Source organism: Apostichopus japonicus, chromosome 3 (assembly GCF_037975245.1).
Source record: "Apostichopus japonicus isolate 1M-3 chromosome 3, ASM3797524v1, whole genome shotgun sequence".
Classification (NCBI taxonomy): domain Eukaryota; kingdom Metazoa; phylum Echinodermata; class Holothuroidea; order Aspidochirotida; family Stichopodidae; genus Apostichopus; species Apostichopus japonicus.
The window spans coordinates 13,137,929-13,160,389 of NC_092563.1; the positions used below are offsets into that span (position 1 = coordinate 13,137,929).

The 22,461-nt window shown below is 35.9% G+C and overlaps 2 protein-coding genes across 5 annotated transcripts in view; both read right to left on the reverse strand.

Annotated features, from left to right (window-relative positions):
• The window catches only part of LOC139963696 (WD repeat-containing protein 89-like), a 104,975-nt gene extending 93,784 nt beyond the window's left edge, over nucleotides 1-11,191 (reverse strand). The window contains exons 1-3 of one of the 3 annotated variants that reach the window (XM_071964749.1): nucleotides 10,792-11,191; nucleotides 5,964-6,098; nucleotides 3,673-3,776 (exon numbers count right to left, since the gene is read on the reverse strand). In XM_071964749.1, the coding sequence (XP_071820850.1) occupies nucleotides 3,673-3,776; nucleotides 5,964-6,073 (214 nt within the window). In that variant the 5' untranslated portion in view covers nucleotides 6,074-6,098; nucleotides 10,792-11,191. Of the gene's footprint in view, nucleotides 1-3,672; nucleotides 3,777-5,963; nucleotides 6,099-10,486; nucleotides 10,637-10,791 lie in introns of those variants that run through there. The other 2 variants (XM_071964769.1, XM_071964759.1) reach the window with 2 other exon arrangements.
• Nucleotides 11,192-13,532: 2,341 nt separating this feature from the next.
• Nucleotides 13,533-22,461, reverse strand: part of LOC139963702 (NACHT domain- and WD repeat-containing protein 1-like) — a 68,010-nt gene continuing 59,081 nt past the window's right edge. For both annotated transcript variants that reach the window (XM_071964791.1, XM_071964786.1), the window contains exon 11: nucleotides 13,533-22,081. In XM_071964791.1, coding sequence (XP_071820892.1) covers nucleotides 21,864-22,081 — 218 coding nt within the window. In that variant the 3' untranslated portion in view covers nucleotides 13,533-21,863. The remainder of the gene's footprint in view (nucleotides 22,082-22,461) is intronic.

Consider the following 22,461-nt stretch of genomic DNA (forward strand, 5'->3'; position numbering starts at 1 on the left):
AAAGAAAAAAAAAATACTGACAGCTTCACATAACCTGACATTTAAAACTTCAGCTCGGGTTTCTGATCTGATGAAGCGCAAAAAAAAGACTGAATTTTCCAGAATTTATCAAGCCAAGGTCACATGTTAACTATTGGTAGATCTCGCAAAGACTCATGAGTGCGGTAATTGTAAAAATGATCACTTGCGATCCTGATTTCTGGAAATTATTGTAAGAGGAGAAAGAACCGTGACAACTTGGATGTGTTTACTTTCCGAAATTGAAATGTGTAACCATGGATTCATAATATCCTGAAGTAAGAAAAGAAAAGGGGGGGGGGGGGGGTTTGTCTCAAGAAGTCAAAAGAATATATAGCTCATTAAATAGACATATATGATTCCCAGAGTAAAATGAAATAATAATGAGATGTGATGTAGATTTCTTTTTGTTATGTTATTGTAGAGGTTGTGAGTCATCATGTTATCTTCTGATTTACACGCAAGTGATAATTTATACCAGAGACTGAGATGAAATGCCATCTATAGAAACAAAGGTTGATTTCTGACGTTTTGTGTATAAATGATTATGGGTGTGATTGTGTATAATCTAGTGAAATGATTGCTGATTTACATGTACAGTGCTACTGTATGCTGTGCCAGACAATAACGATGCTTAATGCAAAGGCCTGATGTACAGGTAGATATTTGATGTACAGGTAGATATTTGATGTATAGGTAGATATTTGATGTACAGGTAGATATTTGTTTACCAATCTAAATCACAGTGCGAAGAGACTGTTAGCAACTTTTAACCCTTTTCTTTTGTGTGCGTGAGTGTGTGGGTGGGTGTGAGGTTTATTAAATGGTACAGAATTTTGTCAACAGTGCTCGTTCATAGATAATGTAAGAAAAGAATCACTCCAGTAGGCCCTTGTTTTGAATTACTGAGCAATCTGACCTCTATTCCTCAAACTAATTAATGTACACATCTGATTGGTCAGAAACCTGTTTAATTGGGAACCCGTATTTTAAGGTACAAACACAATAAGCTAATTGAGTAACTAGATCAATATATAAGTAAGTAGTTTCATTAGTACACGTCAGATAATCTTCCGACAACCGCCAATGCAATATCGTGACTTGTCTAACTATAATGTACGTTATTAAGAAATATTGTATTTAAATGTTACAAATTTAAGTGTTTAACAGACTATATGAGTCAATAATGAGACTATCCGCTTGCTGTAGGCTATTAGCATATAATTACACACTAGCTTGTTAAGGGGTTTAAGCATATAACACACTATTCACATTAGGTCTAAGTAAAGACTGTTAAAGTCATTAATGGGACTGCCTGCTTGCTATGTGCTATAAGCATGTAAGAACACACTATTCACATCAGGTGTAAGTAAAGAATGTTTGAGTCATTAATGGGACTGCTTTCTTACTATGCTAGGGGTGGGGGGAGGGGGATGACCTGGGAGAACGTTTCCCCCAAAAATATTAGGTGCCTCCCTGGTGGTCCCCAAACAAAATTTTGACATATATCCAAATAAAACCTTCTAGGCAAGAAGATACACAACTTTTTGACTTCTCCTGACTATTATTTACTCCCATTTACCTACAAAATTCTGCTGATCTGGTAGATATCAGTTCTGGAAATTATCAAACCTGCAATGCTACATGGGAGTTCACCTCTTGACCTTCACCAGAGGCTCTTCGGCTTCACGTTTACTGGCACACTGGCCGTTCGCATGGCCTTTACTAGAATCTGTGCCCCCTCCCTCCCCCAAATTTTGCTCTCATATCGCTGTGCCCCTTTCCCCTCCCACTGCTGAATGTCTAACAAAGCCAAGTTACTTAAAAGATCTGTTCTTCACTGTGATAGCCTGACAGTACTAGTAGTATTCCAGACATCCTGTAAATTACTTTCATAAACTGTCTGCTTGTCCAACCAATGGATATACCATTATTACCATAGTAACCATTGCCATAAATTTCTTTGAGCTCGGTATCTGGAAATTAGGATTGAAGGGAAAGTACAATCAAGAAATAATTGGAGAGGCTGATGTTGTTTGTATTAGAAAATTTATCGATTTCAAAGTGGGAAATTTAGTCTAAACATTTAGATTCTGGCCAATTAAACAGAGAGAGAGAGAGAAAGAGATTGTGACAGTCATGCTTTAATCTATGACAAGCAAAGAAAGGTAATAGAGCCCCATTATGCATTCCATGTAAAAGAAATAACCTACACTATATTAACTGTACAATCATTTTTTGATACAGTACTTCAAATTGTACTACTACAGGGTAGGTACTAGTAGTAAATAATCACATGTTCATGACACTGTACATTTTTCCAATGTTTTCTCCCATTTTCAAAGATGCAGTAAATCAAATATTCAAACCAAATAATGTTGTTAATTCTTTGTTATTGTTTTAGTCAAGATGAATCGATGATTAGATACATGTGGTGCCTGTGTATTTACCGATCTCCGTCCATAAAGTTCTCTGTAACATTTCATATGCCGAATTACGTATTTTACCATTCCATATCGTAAATTCTCTTTAACGCTGTCAACATTCACGCAGCAAGAGAACATTTTGAAGGACACATTCTGCAAAACCTGTGAGTCATTGGTGGTTTCTTGCATTGCACTACATAGTCCAGTCAAAATCGTTCACTAGGCTACACTTTTTTGAAATATTACGTCATGAGGTCAAAATGTCTGCCCACGCATGCGTCCCATTAATGTTTTGGTTCAAAAACATGGACATTTTTAACAAGAATGTACCCTGTAATGATTGTGTGTTTATTTACAATGCAATTAGTACCAAAGAAAAGAAGATTCCTCAGACCGTCAAAATCAAATGCATAATGGTTGTTTTAAATCAGTCTCTTCAAAAATTGGACACATTACCTGTAGTCTATTTAACATTTATTTAATTACTATGTCAGTGCTTATATTGAAAAACTATTCAATAATGTCATTTTGGGTTTTCAATTTGATAATTACTCCACTCGTTTGTTCATGCGCATACATCAGATGCTGCAATCTATTATCATTGAACTACAATATTACCTAAACACACAAGCACTTAACTAGTTTCCATTCACTGTTGTGAGCAGGACATTCAGTTAATTGCACAATTCCGGTCAGTATATACTTGATACGCAGGAATAGAATTTCTCCATATTCCCCATTTCACATCTGTCTCGGTGGATTTGACACTTAGCCATTTATTCAAACAGGTTGAAAATGAAGATCACCGTGAAATAAAATACTAGAATAATTTCCACGACAGTCCAGTACATACAACATTTCCCAGTCTCTAAAGTTTTACAAAATCTATCCTTTTTCTTCTAGCAGTGGCAAAAAAAATTAAAACAATTGCTTTGTACTAGAATATTTCCACGGAATAGTTTCTTACACAGAGGGACCATTTTCTGCAAATTTCCCCAAATTGTGCCATTTTCTTACAGTCAGTGTATTTTCTACCCAAGAGAGCAATCCGTACTTGTAAATTCAGGGCAACTTGTTCCAATACTTTGGTGTTTCGCAATCAAATCTTTTCTTGCCCGAGGCATCGTGTAAGGACCGATCAAATCAATACCGTCATCAGCACAAACTACACCGCCTTCTCAACACTGCACACTGCTGCTCTAAGGAGGCTGAAAACTTAAAAACCTACCTATCATACTGCCAATGGGGTTGACTTTGTCTCGAGTGAAAAATCGAAGCGAATGGTCAGAGCAAGCGGCGGCTATCATAGGCTCTGGTGCATTAGGATTTTTCCTAAAGGAAGAGAATAATAATATTGAGTACAAGACGTATGCTGAGGAGGAAAAAAAGCTTGGATGATGCAAGAGCCAAAAGAATAAACAAATATCGGAAATTGCCAGAGAAGTGAATTATGACCCATCAGAGATGCGGTCAAAATCAATCCATTATTTGTGATGGGAGTTGATGCAACAATAAATCAGGGATAATTAAAATCAATATGATATCAAATGCTTGCAATTGAACGAATTCTAGAAAAGACTGGTTTAATTGATTAATTCTAAATTTAACTAAACAGTTGGTCTGAAGCCTGAAGGCTGCTAAAAAGAAGGAGGCCTCTGGATATAAATGGTAAAATGTCTGCAGGAAATATTATGACTTCCATTGATACCGTATTAAGTACTGTACACTGCATTGGAGTGTATCCTGTTTATGAATAAAGTATCTGTGCAGTGATGCAATGTATGGCTCATGTCCTGTACAGTAAACAACTAAATTGAATAACGAGTGACATACAGTACATCTAGCGAAGATCAGGATGCAGTGCACTGGGGCAGGGAAGAGCAGTAGAGGGGCCTGGGGGGTGGGGATATTATTTTCAATTGCATTCACTGTTTTGCACCCCTTCACATATTTGAAGACATGTGCTTATAATTCTAGTGCAACAGACTGTGTGAAGCAATGTAGGCAAAACAGATTGGCACTTGAAACATTTTTCGACAAAAGGTTGCAACTTACTTGGAAGTGACACATTGGTGGAAGAAAAACATTTCAGCTATAGACCATAGCATTGTTCATATATGGCTTATTTGTGTTCTTTTGCAAGTGTTTTCTCGAGACATGGTTTGCTTGTTTGAAAGTAATATTGGTCACAGAAATGTTGTATTAACTACAGTAGTGTGGTCTGAGGCACAGTATCATCATGGATGCTCTTTCAAAGGACAGGGTTTTCAACCAGAGAGGCAGAAAATTATGCAGCAAATTTTTCATAAAGAAAGCTAACTAATGCCAATGGACCATCCCTTTAAGTGCTTCCTTTAAAGTCTCAGACTCAAAACCACCCTGTAGTTGTAAGATGTTTTCAAACACTTCGCTCCCCCCCCCTCCATTGTACCCAGCATGTACTGGCAAGTTTTATCAATATTAATGTTATTTTACATCAATGTTATTATAAATATTTATTACTTATGTATATTAATGTGTGGTAGCACGAGACATATCCTGACCAAAGTGCCTGTCTTAGGATTTAAAAGAGCTTTTTCAGTTGATTTTGATATAATTTGTCATATTAATCAATACACACATCCCATAACAAGACATTCATAAGCTTGTGCGAACCATTTTCATTCTGAACTCAGAAAGAAAAGCAGACAACTTGAGGAACTTCTCTTTTGCTCTTTACAAGTAATAAAACACTGATATCAAAAATTGTATCAAAGACAAGAAAATATTTACAATCAAATATAATCTTAAATTACGTGTGCTTGCAAATTAAAGTTGATCTGACGAGACATCGCGGAGAATGTCTTAATTCGACTGATCGTATTTGCATCTTTGGTAAAATTTGATCCGATTCTCGCGTCTTAAAACAGAGATAAATTCTGAATGCGAACAAGATCTGAAGTTTGAAACTGCCTTAAGGTTCACTCAGCTTTGCTGGAAAGTTTTAACCCTTATCGACAAAATCGACAAAAAAGAAAAGGGAGGAAATTCTGCGGTGTGAAGTGGAGCTGAATTTCAGTCTCTACGATAAAAGCAATAATTAGCAAGGTCTGGTTGTCTCTTTAGTACTTAACTATATTTTTCGGCGTACAGAGTGTTGTCAAGGAATCAGTACCACAAAAAACAATCTTATTTATTTCCATCTATCTGTGTGTCAAGATATATTTTTATTGTGCAATTATCCTGTTTTGTGTGATCATATAATGTACAAAATAAGAACTCGCATATTTCTGAAAGGGTGGGGGGGGGGCGGGGAAAGGGTGTGCGCTCAAAATATGTGTCATTCTCAAAAATGAAACAGGTCTTTAAAGGAATTAGGAAAACACACCCCATTAAACTTCTTGTGTTACAAGTCAACTTACAGTAAACACTGTGTCACTTTATCGATACAGTTTTAGTATGCCGTTGAAAATCTCCACAGACTTGTGAAGAACTCATCTATTAAAAGTCTCATCGGTACAAAACCGGCTGACAACTCACCTCTTTTGTACATCCATTTCGAGGACATAAAGGTTTTTCTCCGGGGCAGCGATCGATGATACATTGCTGAGATGGAGCTTCGTTATCGGGGCAAATAGAGTACTGGACATCTTGCCAAGTTGACAAGCAATAAAGCTGCAAGGAAGAAATGAATATATTCTCAAATTCAAAACTAATTTGATTTGAATGATTTCTCCAAAAGGAAATGAAACAAAAATATACTTTTGACAGGAAAAACAAAAAACAGATTTTATTATACTTCACAAACTGTCATCCAAATTGATTGTTTATACAGTAAGATGCCAAAGAGCATCAATTGCAATTTCTATATTTGCTATAAAATAAATCAATGTACAGTACTATCATAAAACAGCTATGGACCTATACTGAGTGTGTGTGTGTTTGTGTACAGTAATTGAGAGACAGAACATTGTGTTAAGGTAAAAGTAGAAGCTAAACTTGCTTTGGATTACATCAAATTTAATGGACAACAATCTCTGCCTACAGAATATTGCCTACGGGAAAAAAACACTTAGAAGCAGGCACACTTGAAGCAGTGGAAAAATTGGCATTTATTAAACTGCTTTAGGCTGCCATTACCAGGCATGAAACTGAATAAACTGAACTCTCTTTATTACCCATATTACAGTGAGCATATTCTTTAAATTGGTCATAAACAGTATAATTTGTGTAATCATATCTAGACAGAACATTGTGTGGAAAAGAGCTGGATTTGAAAATCATTAAAGTGCTATATGACTGTATGTTCTTTGATGATGTCATTCATGATGTGAATGGTTCTTGCTTTGTTTAGATTACATCAGATTTAATGGAACAATCTCTGTTAGGATGCTGATATAACTATGCCTAAAGGACTAAACAAGCAACCACACGAAAAGCCATGGAATAGTTGGATCTATTTAACTGCCTTAGGCGGCCGTTACAGCGCAAGCTTTAAACTCTGAAAGGTCACACATAAATTTGTTTATTATCCATTTGCAGTCAATATTTAAAGTTTACAACATTCGTCAGTGTAATGAGAGATAACATTGCAGAAGGGCCCTGATGGATTTTAAATCGCTACTGGTCTACAGCTATTAAAAACAGAGATTAACTGAAGATGTTTATAATAATGATGTTATTAGTAAAGTGCTCTAGCAGTAACTACCTTGTTTGGGTATTAACCTCAATTGGACAGCACACTCTCTGTTTTTAAATGGCAGCATGCCTGGAGAACCAAACAAGCAGCCACTCTGAAGCAGTGAAAGGTTGCATTTTAATATTTGACTGCGTTAGGGTTGCCATTACTGAGCTTGAATCTTAAAAGGGAAATAATTCTCTTTATTAACGATTGCAGTTTAAAGTGTATTTAAATGTTACAGTTAGTCAAATCTGCATCAATTGGGAAATGTCAATCATCTGTCTTGAATTTAAGAACAATATTCTCAAAGTTTCTCAATATCCAATGATATATATTAACTTAAAAACTTATACACATCTACTGAATGGTAATACATGCATGCACAAAACACAGTTGAATGGTGCAAGATACTGTAAAAGCCAGTACTCATTAGTACAAACAAAACACATCTCAGGGAAAAATTTAATGTTATAAATTTAGATGTTTTGAAGGCTCTGAACTTTTCTTAAGTTTGTTGTCTATATAAAATATTATCATTACTGCTTACAAAACTGTCATACATCTTTTCACTTGAATAGTAATTTGATCATTTTCCATCCAGCATTTTGCGATGCGATTCCAGATATATTCCTAGATATATATAGATTATAACGTCTTGGCAGGGCACATGTACAGTTGAGTAGGTACTGTACTTTGTCATTGTTTGGGAAAGATGTCTCAGCCTTATCCCCAATCTCCCCAAGGATAAGAAAAATGTCATTACCATAAATCTAGTCAAGGTTACAAACCAAATTTTCTAACATGAGCTGCTGTCCAATCAAGTTTATTTTGACATATAAATTTCCTTGTATTTTCTCGGTGAGAAAGAAATCCTTGAGAAAAAGATTGCACCGCAGGCTACAATAGAAAAAATTGTGGAAAGTAGGTGAATACCGATACTTTTAGCTTTCTTGGAATGATTGGGGACAATTCTTCCTGACATCGTAATCATTCAAAGCAATATATTTCTCAAGTCATTAGGACTTGCTAACAACTGCTGTGAGTGTTTCAGGCTATTAAAGGTACTCCATCTTAAGAATACTCCAAAAGGCTTTATCGTCTCAATCAAATCAAAGAAAGCCTAAAGCAATGTGTTGGTCCTTAGAGGCATCAAGGATCATTGTGTGGTGCACATTTCGAGGCATCAAGGATCATTGTGTGATGCACATTTCAAACTAGAATACTCGTTTAGCCAAGCATTTTGATGCACCCAGTTGTGACAAATTTTGTTTTTTAAATTTACTAATTATATTTTCATGTCATGCTACAAATAGCTCGTACTGACAGTATGAGCAGTTAGAATATTCTGTGTCTATACGATTTAAAGGTTAGAAACTGTTTATGCTGTTAGTACAAGTGCTTGAAGCATGGTATGAGAGGACTGTTTAGGGTGGTATTAGCAATGGAAAGTCTTCTCAATTGGCTGTATCCAGAAAAATTTATTTGCATGTAAGAAATTTAATTATATATGACTAATATGAGATCTGGTTTTTCAGAAGTGTGGTATTAAACCTGGATCTCATATATATAATTAAATTTCTTACAGTACATGCATAAACATTTTGGAACTGGATGATGAACTTCTGGAAAAATCCCAATGCTCCACCAGAATATTTCATAACCCTATTTTGAGAATTGCCCCAGACTTTGGAGACCATTGCCTTAGTCACAACAGACAGAGGAATCTTTCCAGTTCACAGGTTGGAGAAATGAGTTTCTTTAAGGCGCTGTACGTTCTCTGTATACATGGGGCTCATAAAACACAAATTTAGAAAGTGAGAATACAGTAATTAGATAAAATGGATGAACTCTATATGCACAAATCTGACCCTTCTCTAAATCAGTAATAATGCCAGGGAATTTAGTGTGTTCACATTTTGCATAGCAATTATATTGAACATTATGAGTTTAGGCAATGTATGTACACTAACTACCTACTGTATTGAGCTATTGATTGATCAAAATCTCGCCTCCTTTCCCCTTTTTCCAAATTTTCCACCTGTGAATGAATATGTATTGAAATACAACCTGGTGATTAGTCACTCTCTTTCTGATGTCTCTGTGTCAGTTTGTAGCATTACAATAGGGAACAAAGATAAAGGCCTTCAGTAGGAAAATGTAAGCAATGTGAATAATGTGTGTCATTAACTGGGCTTTAATGTGAATATTTTTTATTATTTAGAATTTTGTCCTTCTTAGTTCTAACTGTTTTTAATGTGAAAGTAAGCCATGAAGGGTTCTTTCTTTGAAGCAATGTTAGAACACATTCACACTCAGCAGACTTAACTTTGAAGGGCAGATGGTGAGGTTACTGTTGTTCATGATCTATCCATTAGAAATCACCCTTATAAGTCTATAATTTAGTTTAATGTGGTTTGCAAACCCAGCTTGACATATAATTCCTTCTAAATTAGTTATCAAAATTTGATGGTGAAAGAATTTGCATAGGGCTGTATTATAGTCTACTAGCATTAAAGTTTAAGATATGTGCTAGGAGCTTTTGAAAACAACATCCGTCATTTCGAATGGCAAAGCCATAACCAGACCTTTGTTGTTTTCTTCTTACTTGCCAAAAGTTTTGACCTTCTCTGATGATGATTGGAGTTGTGATATAGTTATGAAATCACTTTTGGAGAGGGGGGGGGGGTGATGAGGGAGAGGTAAGCATAGACATGACATAAGGCTTATTAATAGGTTGTTCCCCAACTGTAGGTTGTACTTGGCTGTGGTTTTCTTCTGATTACTACAGTACCCTTCTTTCCTTCTCAACCAGTTAACAAGAATATTTTATTACTGTGAAATAAAGGCTGCAGTCATTTTATAAATCACAAAATTCCTAACTTAGTCTTATATTCCTACAATTAAATTGCTTGTATTGATCTAGGCCTTTAGTAATTACTGTAGCATGGTGGGCTCATAATTGACGCACTAACAAATTTGATCAACGATGTCTATTAAGGAAGAATGTATGCGTTTTTCATTGGTAGTTCCTCAGAAATGTAATGATCTCAGAATATTTATTGTTCTGTGCCTAAGCAACATACATTTGAGCAGAATTTGACCACAAAATGTTTGCCGTGTCAAGTTCTTTCATACCCCGAACCTGACACATTCGTCAGTGAGCTAACTAACTGTACAGTTTACATCCATTGACTCTGGATGCTGTTTGCTATGCTCTGAGCCTCTAACTTCTAAGCTCAGACAGGTCAGGTCCCAGAGAGTAGTAGAATGTTGAGGTAAATTTGGTTAGTTTTAGGGAGTAAAATTTCCAAATGCCAAAAATACGTGGAAAAATTTGGGGCAGGGTCTTAAAAGCTTAAAAAACAATTTGATCAGCACATACCTGAAATGGATTCAAACTCATGAAATATGTAATTCTGCTTCTGTAAAAGGCTTAAGTTGCCTGCTGTATCGTTGCTATTAATATTTGAAGGTGCGTCAATTCGAAGGTGCGTCAATTATGAAGCCTTTCCTATACTATTGCTGCTGAGTAAAAGCACAAACGTTATCCAGCAATGGCACTGTAACAAATTAACTGCAAGGTAAGAATATCGCAAAACTGGGCCCAACACAATAATTAATACTGTACATCTGTCATCGCGGGATTTTTCCTTTGATACTCAAATAAGAACTACAAAATAAACTTACCTTGCTTGAAAACCACAATTAAAACGTCAGATATTGTCACTTTTATAAACGTAGAGGATGATAAGAGCCAATAAAAGTTTGAATCAACAAATTCTCACGCTAACGTTTCCAAAGCACTACAATGACGCTTGCCACTGTCTACCTGAACTCGAAACTAAGATGTGCATGTTGAGCATGCAGCACGCTGGTATGTTCAACTAGCTGTTTCTAAGGTTCAGCTAAACAAGATCGCTAGCAGAAGTTTGGTGCAAGTGAGCGGTACACATTGGCTTTCAAGTTGAGTTTTGAAATGACGTATGTTCGAGTATCAGTACCTGTAGAGGGCTCTTTACCGATAAGCTGATATAAAACTAGCTGTGTTGGTTGGAAAGTGTTTTGTAACTTTGAGAATACATAACAAAATGAATATGTGCAGCCGAGCGTATCAATATACGACCAGACCGTCCAGACGGGTTCTTTCCCCTATTTGGATCTCTCAGTTCTGCAACACATAAGATGCAAAACTTGTGTTTCAATTTAATACGAAGATGTCACATAACCACAACACCCCTGTAAGATCTGCTAGATCCAAGAGCCTTTAACTGTTGATCTGCCTTTAACTGCCTTTAACAGTGATAGACTCAGAGTTTATCAACACGGAACCATCTCCTACACGTTCAGTAACAAGTCTACAATAAATCTTATCATCAATAGACATTCGAAAACATTAGGGCACAAGTTAATTGAACAGAAACTAATTATGACAATGTAACTGCCATCAGAGGAAAAAGGGATCACCAAAAAAAAAAAGACCACCATCAATGACGAAGCTAGCCATGCGACTTGAACTTGGTATGATAAGAAAATAAATTCACGAAAGTACAATCACAATCGACGACGGAAGAAACAAAACACGAGCACTTCAGAAAGAGAAACAGTCTTTTGGCAATGTTCGCCGACGGAAATTAGTTTAACAAGTTTATTACTGATATACGAAAAGGGAAGGGTGCACGACTTCAGAAATGGCATGTGTTTCATTCGCCATCTGCAAAACGTTTCCTCCCACTGAGACTACCATATCATTGCATAATTTAACACTTCTGATGTTTTCGGATGATAGCTCTAGTCTGTAGGTTAGGAACTGACAAGGAAATACTCTTTTAAATGTTAGCTTACTAAAATTAATTTGAGGCCCATATACTCCTGACTGTTTAACCTTCCGAGTACTAAGTTTCGTATGTTCTAAAGTGGTTTGGGTGAAGAAACTCAGACCCAGCTTGACCTGTGCCACTTTGTGTTTCAACAGCAGTGATGCAGTAATTATTTACCGAAACCTTCCATGGGACTATATGTTAAACCCTTAGTGTGATACAGTCGCGGCGTCAGATATTTTGCATGATCTCCACTGAGGTACTATGTGGAACCTCAAAGCCTCAAAATGTACAAAGACTGTTAGAATTAATGCAGCCAGGAGCTTGTAGCAAATATAAAAGTGAGGGGGTATGGAGAAAATAACAAAAGAAATTAGGTATAGCTTTTGTAAGTGACATGTACTGCACAGTATTGAAGGTGATAAAAAAGATGCCACTTGTGGTCTTCTCCTGTCATGTCATGTCATGGTTGTCATGACATCGTTTAGTATCAAGAATGATGAGGGTAATTTCAAACTCGATGGTGTTCAAAAACCTGTTGTGCACACACATGGAATTCTATGTCCAGATCATGTCCCATTCGTCGCCGGTCGCCAACGAACGGGACAAGATCTGAGAGGATTTTCCGAATTGATATTTTTATGAATTTTCTGGCACTTGAGAGAATGATATAGATTTGTAAAATAGAAACTGCCAGACACATGCCCTAAGTCTTGTCTACGTTGGACTCCATTTTTCATATACAGGTAATCACGGACATTGAGTATTTTATCTCTTTGTAGAGCAAAAGTTTTTTCTCTCCGGTATCAGACATGGGAGTGCCTAATGACAACGGAGAGAGGAATGGTGGGCACGAGTACCTCTCCGTCCACAGGATACATGGAGAGTGTCGAAAGATAGATGCAGCCCATAGAGCAGAATATTCTGCTCTATGATGCAGCCACTCTTCATACCCATCATCCAACGATCGACATGTCAGGCCAGGCAGCGAGATCCGCTCGGACCAGTGGCATGCGTATGCTGCCATAAGTCAACAGCTCGGCTTCATTGGCTACCTTACTGGCCCCTCATCAACCGTTTTTGTTTTTCTTTGCTTTCAATACCCACCCAAAATTTGTTTTGTTTAAGGGTGACTTTGGGCAGAATTTCAGTCCAAGAAAAATGTAAAAACTTGAATGAACACCCCGCTGAGATCAATTATTTCTTCAAGGACTGTTTTATTATATGGCACAAGAGTTATTGTCACACCCCTTCCTGCTCCCGAGACTGCCGCATGAAGGCCCCTATCTGACGGACGAATCTGACCACTTTCTCAAATACTGAAGGTGACGGCACCCTATTTCACCATCACTGCGGTGCAGCAATGTTGAACCCAAGTTGTTTCAAAACTACTGTCAGAAGAGAACCGAGCCAAAAATGGCAAACTGGAAATACTCCAGTCTATGCTCAACAACACTGCACAGCCATAATCCTCTATAGATTGTGGGACAAACACTCTCTTACCACTACACCGAGCATTCACCTTTACCGGGAAATCAACAAGTACAATAAGCCCTCCCCTTCCCACACCGATCCCAAACATCAACAGCAAAAAGAATTGAGTTAGGCAGATTTTCAGGTAGTAGGAATGTATTGAATTTGAAGCTAGTCACACTGTATAATATGAGATACTTACATCAAATAACAGTGAAGCATCTAATTAAGATGCCAGAAAAAATGGTATTTAACACATTCATCACTATCAACACGAAGAAATGATAATAATATCAAAAACGAAAAAAAAAAAGAAAAAAAAATCACAGGATAATGATTCTTGAGAATTTTTTTTTTATAATCATGATTTACAATCCAACAATCTGACATTTTTATTTAATTTTTTTTCATATATATATACTTTTTTATTTATTTTTTTATATTTTTTATGTGTGTGTGAATATTTTTTGTTTCCAATACATGCTATCAAAGGCAGCCAAACAACTATCATATACAATTTAATATTCTAATCACAAAAATGTATAAAACATTCCCAGTCTCTCATATCAATAACATATGTTTAATACTCAAAACTAGGAATTGCAATCCAATCTTGTATCACATCAACCTTTTCACTGACATTCAATTAGGAATTTAAAAAAGAAAAGAAAAATAAATTAAACATTAATTCTCTTCCCCCCCCCCTGCCCAAATCCCTCCCCAGAAAATAAGATATTATTAGAAAAGTAAAGAACACAGCTGAAACAGCTCTGCATCCATACACTTCAATATTCTTTTCAATATTGTCCTGTCACAGCCTCAATCAATAAATACAGGAGAAGTCAATTTCTCTTTAATCTCACAGGCCTAAGAGCAGGAATTCAGAATTGGGGAATGGGAGGGAGGGGAGAGAGGGGGATCCATGGAGGGACATAATACTTGTGCCATGTAATGTGTGAAGTTTTTGTACACATTTAGTTGCCACATATGGGGGAAGCGATAAAGCAGCCTGCACAGGGTAGGGGAGGGTGGAAAGGAGAGGGAGGGGAAGGGGAAGAGTAATCAATCACAAAATATGCTAGGGCATCCACCAGAGAATGCAGACTTTTTTGTAAACATAGAAATGTTTTTTTATAATGAATTTAACTTTAATTATTTAAAAAAAAAACTTTTCAGGTGGAATATTTCACTTTTCTCAGAGGATGAAAGTTGCTTCTACCAGTTCAAATAAATGAGACTTTTAATACATGCAACTTGACATTTTACACTAGTGTGAAGCCCCCTTAAATAATATAGGGCGTCAAAGCCCCTCATATCATTTCAAAACATTTCTATCATATTCACATACACAAGTTTCCATTGATGCACAAATTAACTTTTCCCTAGGGAAAAGAAAAATAGAAAAAAAAAATAGAGATGCATTATATAACAATAAATAAATAATACAAAAACACACTTCATATTCAAGACAATGATCCTAATAAATATACAAAATAACAAAAGCACTATCATTATTCATCAAATCAAGCGAACTTCCTTTTTGTTTTTCTTGTCAAAAATAATCACATTTCTACTGTTTTCAATTGTAAAGCACATTCAATACCTCAAACAGTGAGACTGTTATTATTACATTCCCCCCGCTATGTTAATAAATGAAATCCATTCATCCATCATCTTTTGTATTTTAGATAATATACATATAAGTTACAATGGTAAATAATCCACGGCTATAACCAACAAGCACAGGACTGGTAGAAAAAATGACATACATGATAAATACTTGACCAGAAGATGACTAAATAAGTTACTCGGCGAATAGTGAATTCCAGGTGAAATACTTACACTGATACATTATGTATACGTGACACACGCACACACACAATCCCCCCTCCATCCCCCCTCCCACCCCATCCCCCTAAGCTCACCATTTCCAAAAAAGCCCTTAAAAATATCAATTTTTGCTTACAACCTACTGACTAACAACTGCAAAGTGGTGGTTTTTTTAAATATCTCTGACACTCCAGTAGGTGTTGAACGGTATTGTGGTAGCACTAATACCGAGATAAGTCTCTTGTGTACAATTAAATAATAAATGGAAATTATGGATATTTGGAAGAAGAACTAACTTTGTGAGGTATCTATCCAAAACTCCAAAGTTCAGAATATGTGTATTAACTCATTGGACATCACTATATTTATTTATATCTTAAGCCCAAGTATACATGGAAGCAATAACATTTGAATCTTTCAGTACACCAGCTTCAAGCTCAACATGATCTCTACCACATAGGCGGCCTATGATGATGATGGTGGGGTTTTGTGTCACCTATTTAGTAAGGTACCGTCTGATCGTGGTAACTTCAGTGCCAAAATGCAGCTAACAGAGAGACCGCCGAATCAGACCTGAAGCTTAGGAAGTATACTATAAGCTATGAGGCTATGGTAATATAGCTGCAATGCTAAATACACAAGTAAAACTACAGACAGATCAACACTTTGCATATTCAACTTGAAAGCCAATAGTAATTCAGAAGACTTTAAGGTCTTAACAACAAACCATCCATCTATAGGTAGACACGAAAGAAGGAAAAATATGCTTCCGGTTACAGCTTCAAGTCCTAAACGGTGATCGTTGGAAACAAAATTCAATAAACTCCCATCATTTTACTAAGCAGTGAAAGCTTTCCCTGTCTTGCAACTGCAACGATTTTGCATGATATGATAAACCACACATTAAAGACACTGAGATAAGTTTTATGCTAACAACTGGTCTGGGTTGTCAAATTTTCTCACATGATTCAATTCCAAAATTCACATTGGCTAAGAAATAAATCAAGTGTTTGAAGACTTTTCAATTTGTTTGCGATCACTTCAGATAATATCTTCATCATGTCAATTGGCACACTTCAAAAAGCCTATGAACAAGTATAACAGAATGATGGAAAGGACGAAGTATTAAAAAGGATTTTCTGGTGAACGAAGTTGATCGCTTAGCAAAATTATATCAATATTTCCTAAACCTTTGGGCAAAAATTGCATCCTCATAGCCTAATTGCACCGCAAAGATTTTTCAATGTTTTTGTGACATTTTGTTAATGCATCTGGCAACAGGTGAGTGAAAGGCATTATTCACTCTGCTGTTGCCAGGTGCATTCAAATAATACCAATAAATATGAAAAATTCATATCTTTGCCAAACAAAATTCTATGAGGATGGGGTTTCGACCTACCGATGCAGAAAATTTCAAAACACTTTCACAAAGCAATTCCCACAACATCCATTTAAAGTGTAAAGGCTGAGCACTGGATCCCTCCAGATGGTCAAAATGAACAAATGTAATTTAAGCATGAAATTTGAACAAGTTGGCCAAAATTATGAGAGAAGAAATGGAGAAAGAGACACCTATAAATATATACATAATACAAAAGTAACATTGCACCCATTACTGCAGACCTCTTTATAAAGCTGGGACATCATGCCAAAGTTAAATCATTTATCTTGTTTTGAAAAATATGAAAACTAAATTCTTTTGGTGAAGGAGACTGAATCTTTTCAATGACAATGTAAGACAGAAAGGTGATAAAATGTGCTAGGGGGAGGGGCGGGGGGAAGGGTGCGGCTTGGTCGAAAGTACAAACTGAAGTACAACAATTAACAATAAATAACAAATTTACAAGCAAACATTTGCAAGAATGTGAAACATAAAATGCTAACAATCACCTTTCTCAAAATCCACCCCTTCAACTGCAGTAACTAACTTTTAGAATCGCCTACATCTGCTTTCAAACTAACCACCTCCTTTGTTCAGTCTTACCCGGAGAGACCCCTAGATATTCATCTTGACCACCCTCCTTTAGGGTACCTACTATTCCCAAACCATTCGCTTTTGTATTGACAATAAGCCTTCTTCCCTCAATTTCACTCACCAAACCAACAACTACGTGTTAATTCACCCCTCCTTCACAACGTCCACCTTCCTCTCGCATTCACATTCAGTAACTGCCTTCCCTTCACGATACCTCATCTCCTTCCCTTCCCTTCACGATACCTCATCTTCCAATTTACTCTCTGTATTTGTATTTACACTGGGCCATCTTTCTTCGCTTTTATTCCTACCTTACCAGGCTAACCACTACGCGTTCACTTAACGTGTTCACATCGAAAGCACCCGTCCTGCACCTCAGCAGCTTTTACTTTAACCACAGTATCAGAGGTAACACCCTATTAAGACCCACCCTATTAAGACCAGGATTATATGAGTCATTTTTAAGAATAAGAAACACTGCATAAATAATATGTCTACCAGACAGGCAAGAAATGTTCTCATGATGCAAAAAATAGGAAAACAGCCAAAATAATATGACATTTCAAAAGAAACCAAATAGATCAGTCCTATACAACAAGTAGCCTCTTTAAACATTCAGCAGTCAGTCTCCAAAGACCATGGGATAGCAGACTGAGTCACAGTTTACACGTTCGATTACTGAAGATTACAAAAGGTGTTAATAGAAGAAAACAAATTCAAAGTTTGCTTAGAACTAAGACTAAGATATCAATATCTTTAAAATTGACATATTAATTAATTTTGAATTTTTTTCTTCACCGACAAACAAAAGAAACCCTACACCTGTCTCCGCAAAACACTCTTATTTAAGATCCTTATCCATAGGTGAAGTGTTATTTAAATATGTGTTTATTACATGTGCTTCCAATGATCGCATGACAAGCAATAAACATTGTGCAGCTACGATCTCTGAGGTGGGTGTCTGAAAGCTTGAATTTTTTATATTTAAGAGTTTCTACAGTTACAAAAGGGCAAGAAAATGGTTATTTTGGATTAATGGATTACTTTGCTTAATACAATAAGCGATAACTTTGTTAATTAAGAGCACACAAAATGAAGTAGAGATGAATATTTTGGATTAATGGATTAACTTACTTGTGATGCCTTTGTTATTTAGAGAACACAAAATGAAATCGAGAAGGTATTTTTGATTAATGGATTAATCTACTTAATACAATAAGTGATCACTTTCTCATTAAATGCACACAAATGAAGTAAAGATGACAAAAACTAAGCACAACAGTTGCATTATGGGTTCTCACGGATCCTGTAAATTCCCTATATTGAAAATTGTTTCATGTTGGGGAAAGAAAATGATGTCTTAGTTATATCAATGGCTCCCCTTCCCCTTTCCCCTTTGGGGGGGAGCTGATATCTTGGGTCCCAATGTGTGTAATCTGTACTGTTTACGGATCTCTGAATCAAGTAACATGATCGTGTGAAAGTGCTCTCAAAAGCATGCTAAACACGCCAGATGGACTTGCATACAGACTCACCGGGTGATTGACTAGTTCAAGGTTCTGCTTGTGCGGTTTGGCCTAACGAAAAAAATACATGCCTTTATAGGAAAACACAAGTAAAGGTGCTAACAAACAATTAGTTAATATCGTGAAACACCGATAAACATGTTTCATTAGATCTCTTCTTCAATAATTACTCATGAAATTGTAAACAATACTGGTGATCAACTCATGGCACGGTTACATTCCGCAGTCGAAGACTGTAGCTAGTCAAATTTTTGCAAAACTGGATGGACCAATATGATGGCGCCCTCTATTAATATGTATGAATTCCTTCAATTAACCAAGCAATCATACACATACGGTTCCCTTCCAAATGCTGTACTCTACATCACAATTTATGTTTTCTCTTTGAATACTGATTAAATACCACTACGTTAAACAAAGGGATGGCTTTTATAATGACAACTACTCCAGGTTCTACGAAGGCTGAACAGAACACTAGGGGGCACAAACATAGGCAGAAGTAATTTATATGTTCCAGCACACATACAACATTTCAAATCAGTATATCAACTGAATTTCATGTTACAACCATTTTAAATTTTATATTTACCCAATTCACTCTCTCTTCCTTCAAGTCTGTCTAAAGACAACACACTTTCTGTTAGGTAGCAGTTCAAACTAAATACAAATGTACAAATGAATTTTGAAAACTTGAAAGTGAACGATTAAGAAAAAAAAAAATAGGTGGGTTGGTTATAGGAAATCAATTTACTATTGTTCATTTTTGCAATCCCCTTTTTGTAATTCATTCAACAAAGAATACCAATAAAAAAAAGTATGTAAGAGATCAATAAAAAAACAACAAAAAACAAAAAAAACAAAAAAACAGGGATATCAGGAGAAAAGACAAAATGATGTATGTTTCGATCCTGAGAGTTTATAACTTAACTGGAGTACTACTCAAGGCTCATCAGTACACAATTAGTTTGTTCATCATAAATTATCCAGAATCTTACAAGAAGATGAGTTTCAATCTTAATTTAGAGAAAATAGTCATAAATCTTTGGAAGTGTAACAAGCTGCCAATATCATCGTCACTGATTGGTTAAAATATATATGACCAATCAATGACATATGCACACAAATAAAAACGAAAAAAAAAAAAAAAACGAGAGAGAAAGAAGGAGAAGAAGAAAGAATCAGAAGATTTGTACCTCAAGATTTAGTGCTTTAAAATTATCCAACTGACAAGTTCTCTCTTTGGCTATAAAATATTAGCTAATACCTCCATACTACCCTGTAAGGCATAACTGAACTGTTCAAACAATCTGTTTTTATTAATAGCATTTTTTTCCCCGTTTTTTTTTACCAATAGCTCTATCAGGAGTATTATCCAACCAATGAATCATCTCTACCAGTGTAATTTACATCTGATGAGTCTGACAGGTTTGACCATTAGTGTATTAAATTTTTCTTACATATTTTTGTATAGCACAGAAGGGCAATAGCGTAGTATGTTTGGTGATGTTCCTTCATTGAACCTAGGCAACAGATCACCAAGTGTAGTGTCTGAATAAAACTTCTAAATAAAGGTCGCATGCAGAGCAGTAATGTGCACTAGATTTCAAAGGTTTCAATTTTTTTTAAATATGTTTTTCGACTTATAAACCTTCTACAGTAGCATGCTCTTAAACTCTCTTTGTGCAAATACATTTGAATGGTATGAATTTTTTGAAATTTTTGTAACACCAATGTCTTATTTTTCACCTGCAATTTTACCAAGTTATGAAATCTAGAATTCTAGAGTGTTTGTAATGTTTAATGCCCTTTTTTCGTCAGAAATTACTTTACAAACTCGCTTTTGTTGTGTTTCGTGTGATATTATCTAGAACTTGCAGAATACAACAACTTTACAAAAATGACAATTGTAATATAACTTCCAAAAACGGAAGAAATAAGATACTTAGCAATTGAAACTAATATTTTAATACAATAAATATTTATGCCCTAAATGTGTCCATGTCTGGGAAGGAAAAACAAATCTGAACAAAAAGAGAGAAAAAAAAAATCCCATTTGCATGATATTGTTCATATTTAGTTATTTTGTCACGATTAGCATCCAGGGTGTTTTCTCCCAGTTGTTGTTTCCCTGTTATGATAGAACTGGAGATGCAATCCTTCATCAACTAATTAAAATGTCTCAAGTTGAAACTCACACTTTAGCTAGATTTCCAAAACCTTATCAGGATCAGAATCCGTTAGGCATTAAAGCTGTATTAGTGTTGAGTCTACTTCTTACCGAGCCATATAAATATCCGCATAATGAGGAATATCTCTCCAACCCTGTGGCCACAACCATTCTATAAAGAGTGGCTACTCATTAATGCTCTAATCTAATGCACAACGTTTGTGTCCAACAAAGGTTTATATAATGAACATTGCAAGTTGATCCTTATTTATCATATTTTGGGATGTTTGAAGGATGCGTTTAGAGTACTTTCATATCTCTCCTTCAATGGCTGCTGGTTTCTATGATATCAAATACTCAATGCAATGTGATGGTTCTAAGCGTTGGTCTGATATCATTAAATGTGACCAGTAAATTATCTGTTGATTATAAGAGTTTCATCCAATGTTTCCACATCTAGACAAAATCAACACAAGTCATTTTTCTTGTAGTAAAGAAGTACAGAATTACAGACTTTAAGGTACCAGTGTTTTGTTTGACAAGATACACGCAATTCCCAGTACTGCACATAAATAATTAGTAATGTAAAAAATATATATATAGTGGTGAACCTTCTTGTCATTCTCATCTCCGATTTCATTTGAAGTATGTGAATTGCATGGTCAGGGCAAACATCAAACAACCTTAAATTGCAATTACCGAGTGGAAATGCAGAATGTATAAACCATGATAGCTGCTCAGTCTTTTTAACCATTCTATACAAACCCTGCAAGGCCCCCTCTTTTTCTCTTGACCTAAAGGATATTTAAATTTAGTAATATGGATTGAGTGTCCAGAGCTCTGGCTTCTCTACGGAAACCATGTTTATTCTTAGTACTTTATCAGAATTAATAATAAATAAAAAAAATCAATTCATTTCCTACTTCAAACATTTCCTTGATATCTACAACCGTCTGTAATGTAAACTTCCATCAGAGTATCTGACCTGCCAATTCGTACACGTTTCCCTTCCTACTCGTTTCACCGAATGCTTTATCCACGATTTTCTTCGGCTTTCCGCTCTCGTCAAGGAGTCGAACTGTAACTATGTCTGGGTGTCCTACCAGACCAATCACGGCACAGCTTCCATCCGCTGAGATTTGACAACAGCTGATTGGCCGGTCTGGTGTGATGCATGCCAAGCACTCTCCTATCGATGAGGAGATTAATACAAAAATGTTTAGCTCATCAACATAACTTTTTATTAATTTAATTCAAAGAAGTACTTCATGCCCCACACAGCACTGTATCCAAAAATCAACGGTTGATACAGAGGTAGTAAAACTACTACAAATAATATTATTATTATTATTACACACATGCTTATATATCGCAAAATCCCAGGGTTCAATGTGCTTAACAAAACATATACAAAATACCAAAATACAATTGAATACATTTAACCATAGGTTTGTTTGAAATAAAACGTCTTTAACGCGGATTTGAAAGTGCTGATAGAGGTAAGGCTTCGTATTTCTGATGGTAACTTGTTCCACTACAACGGTGTGACATGGCTAAAAGCTTGCTCCC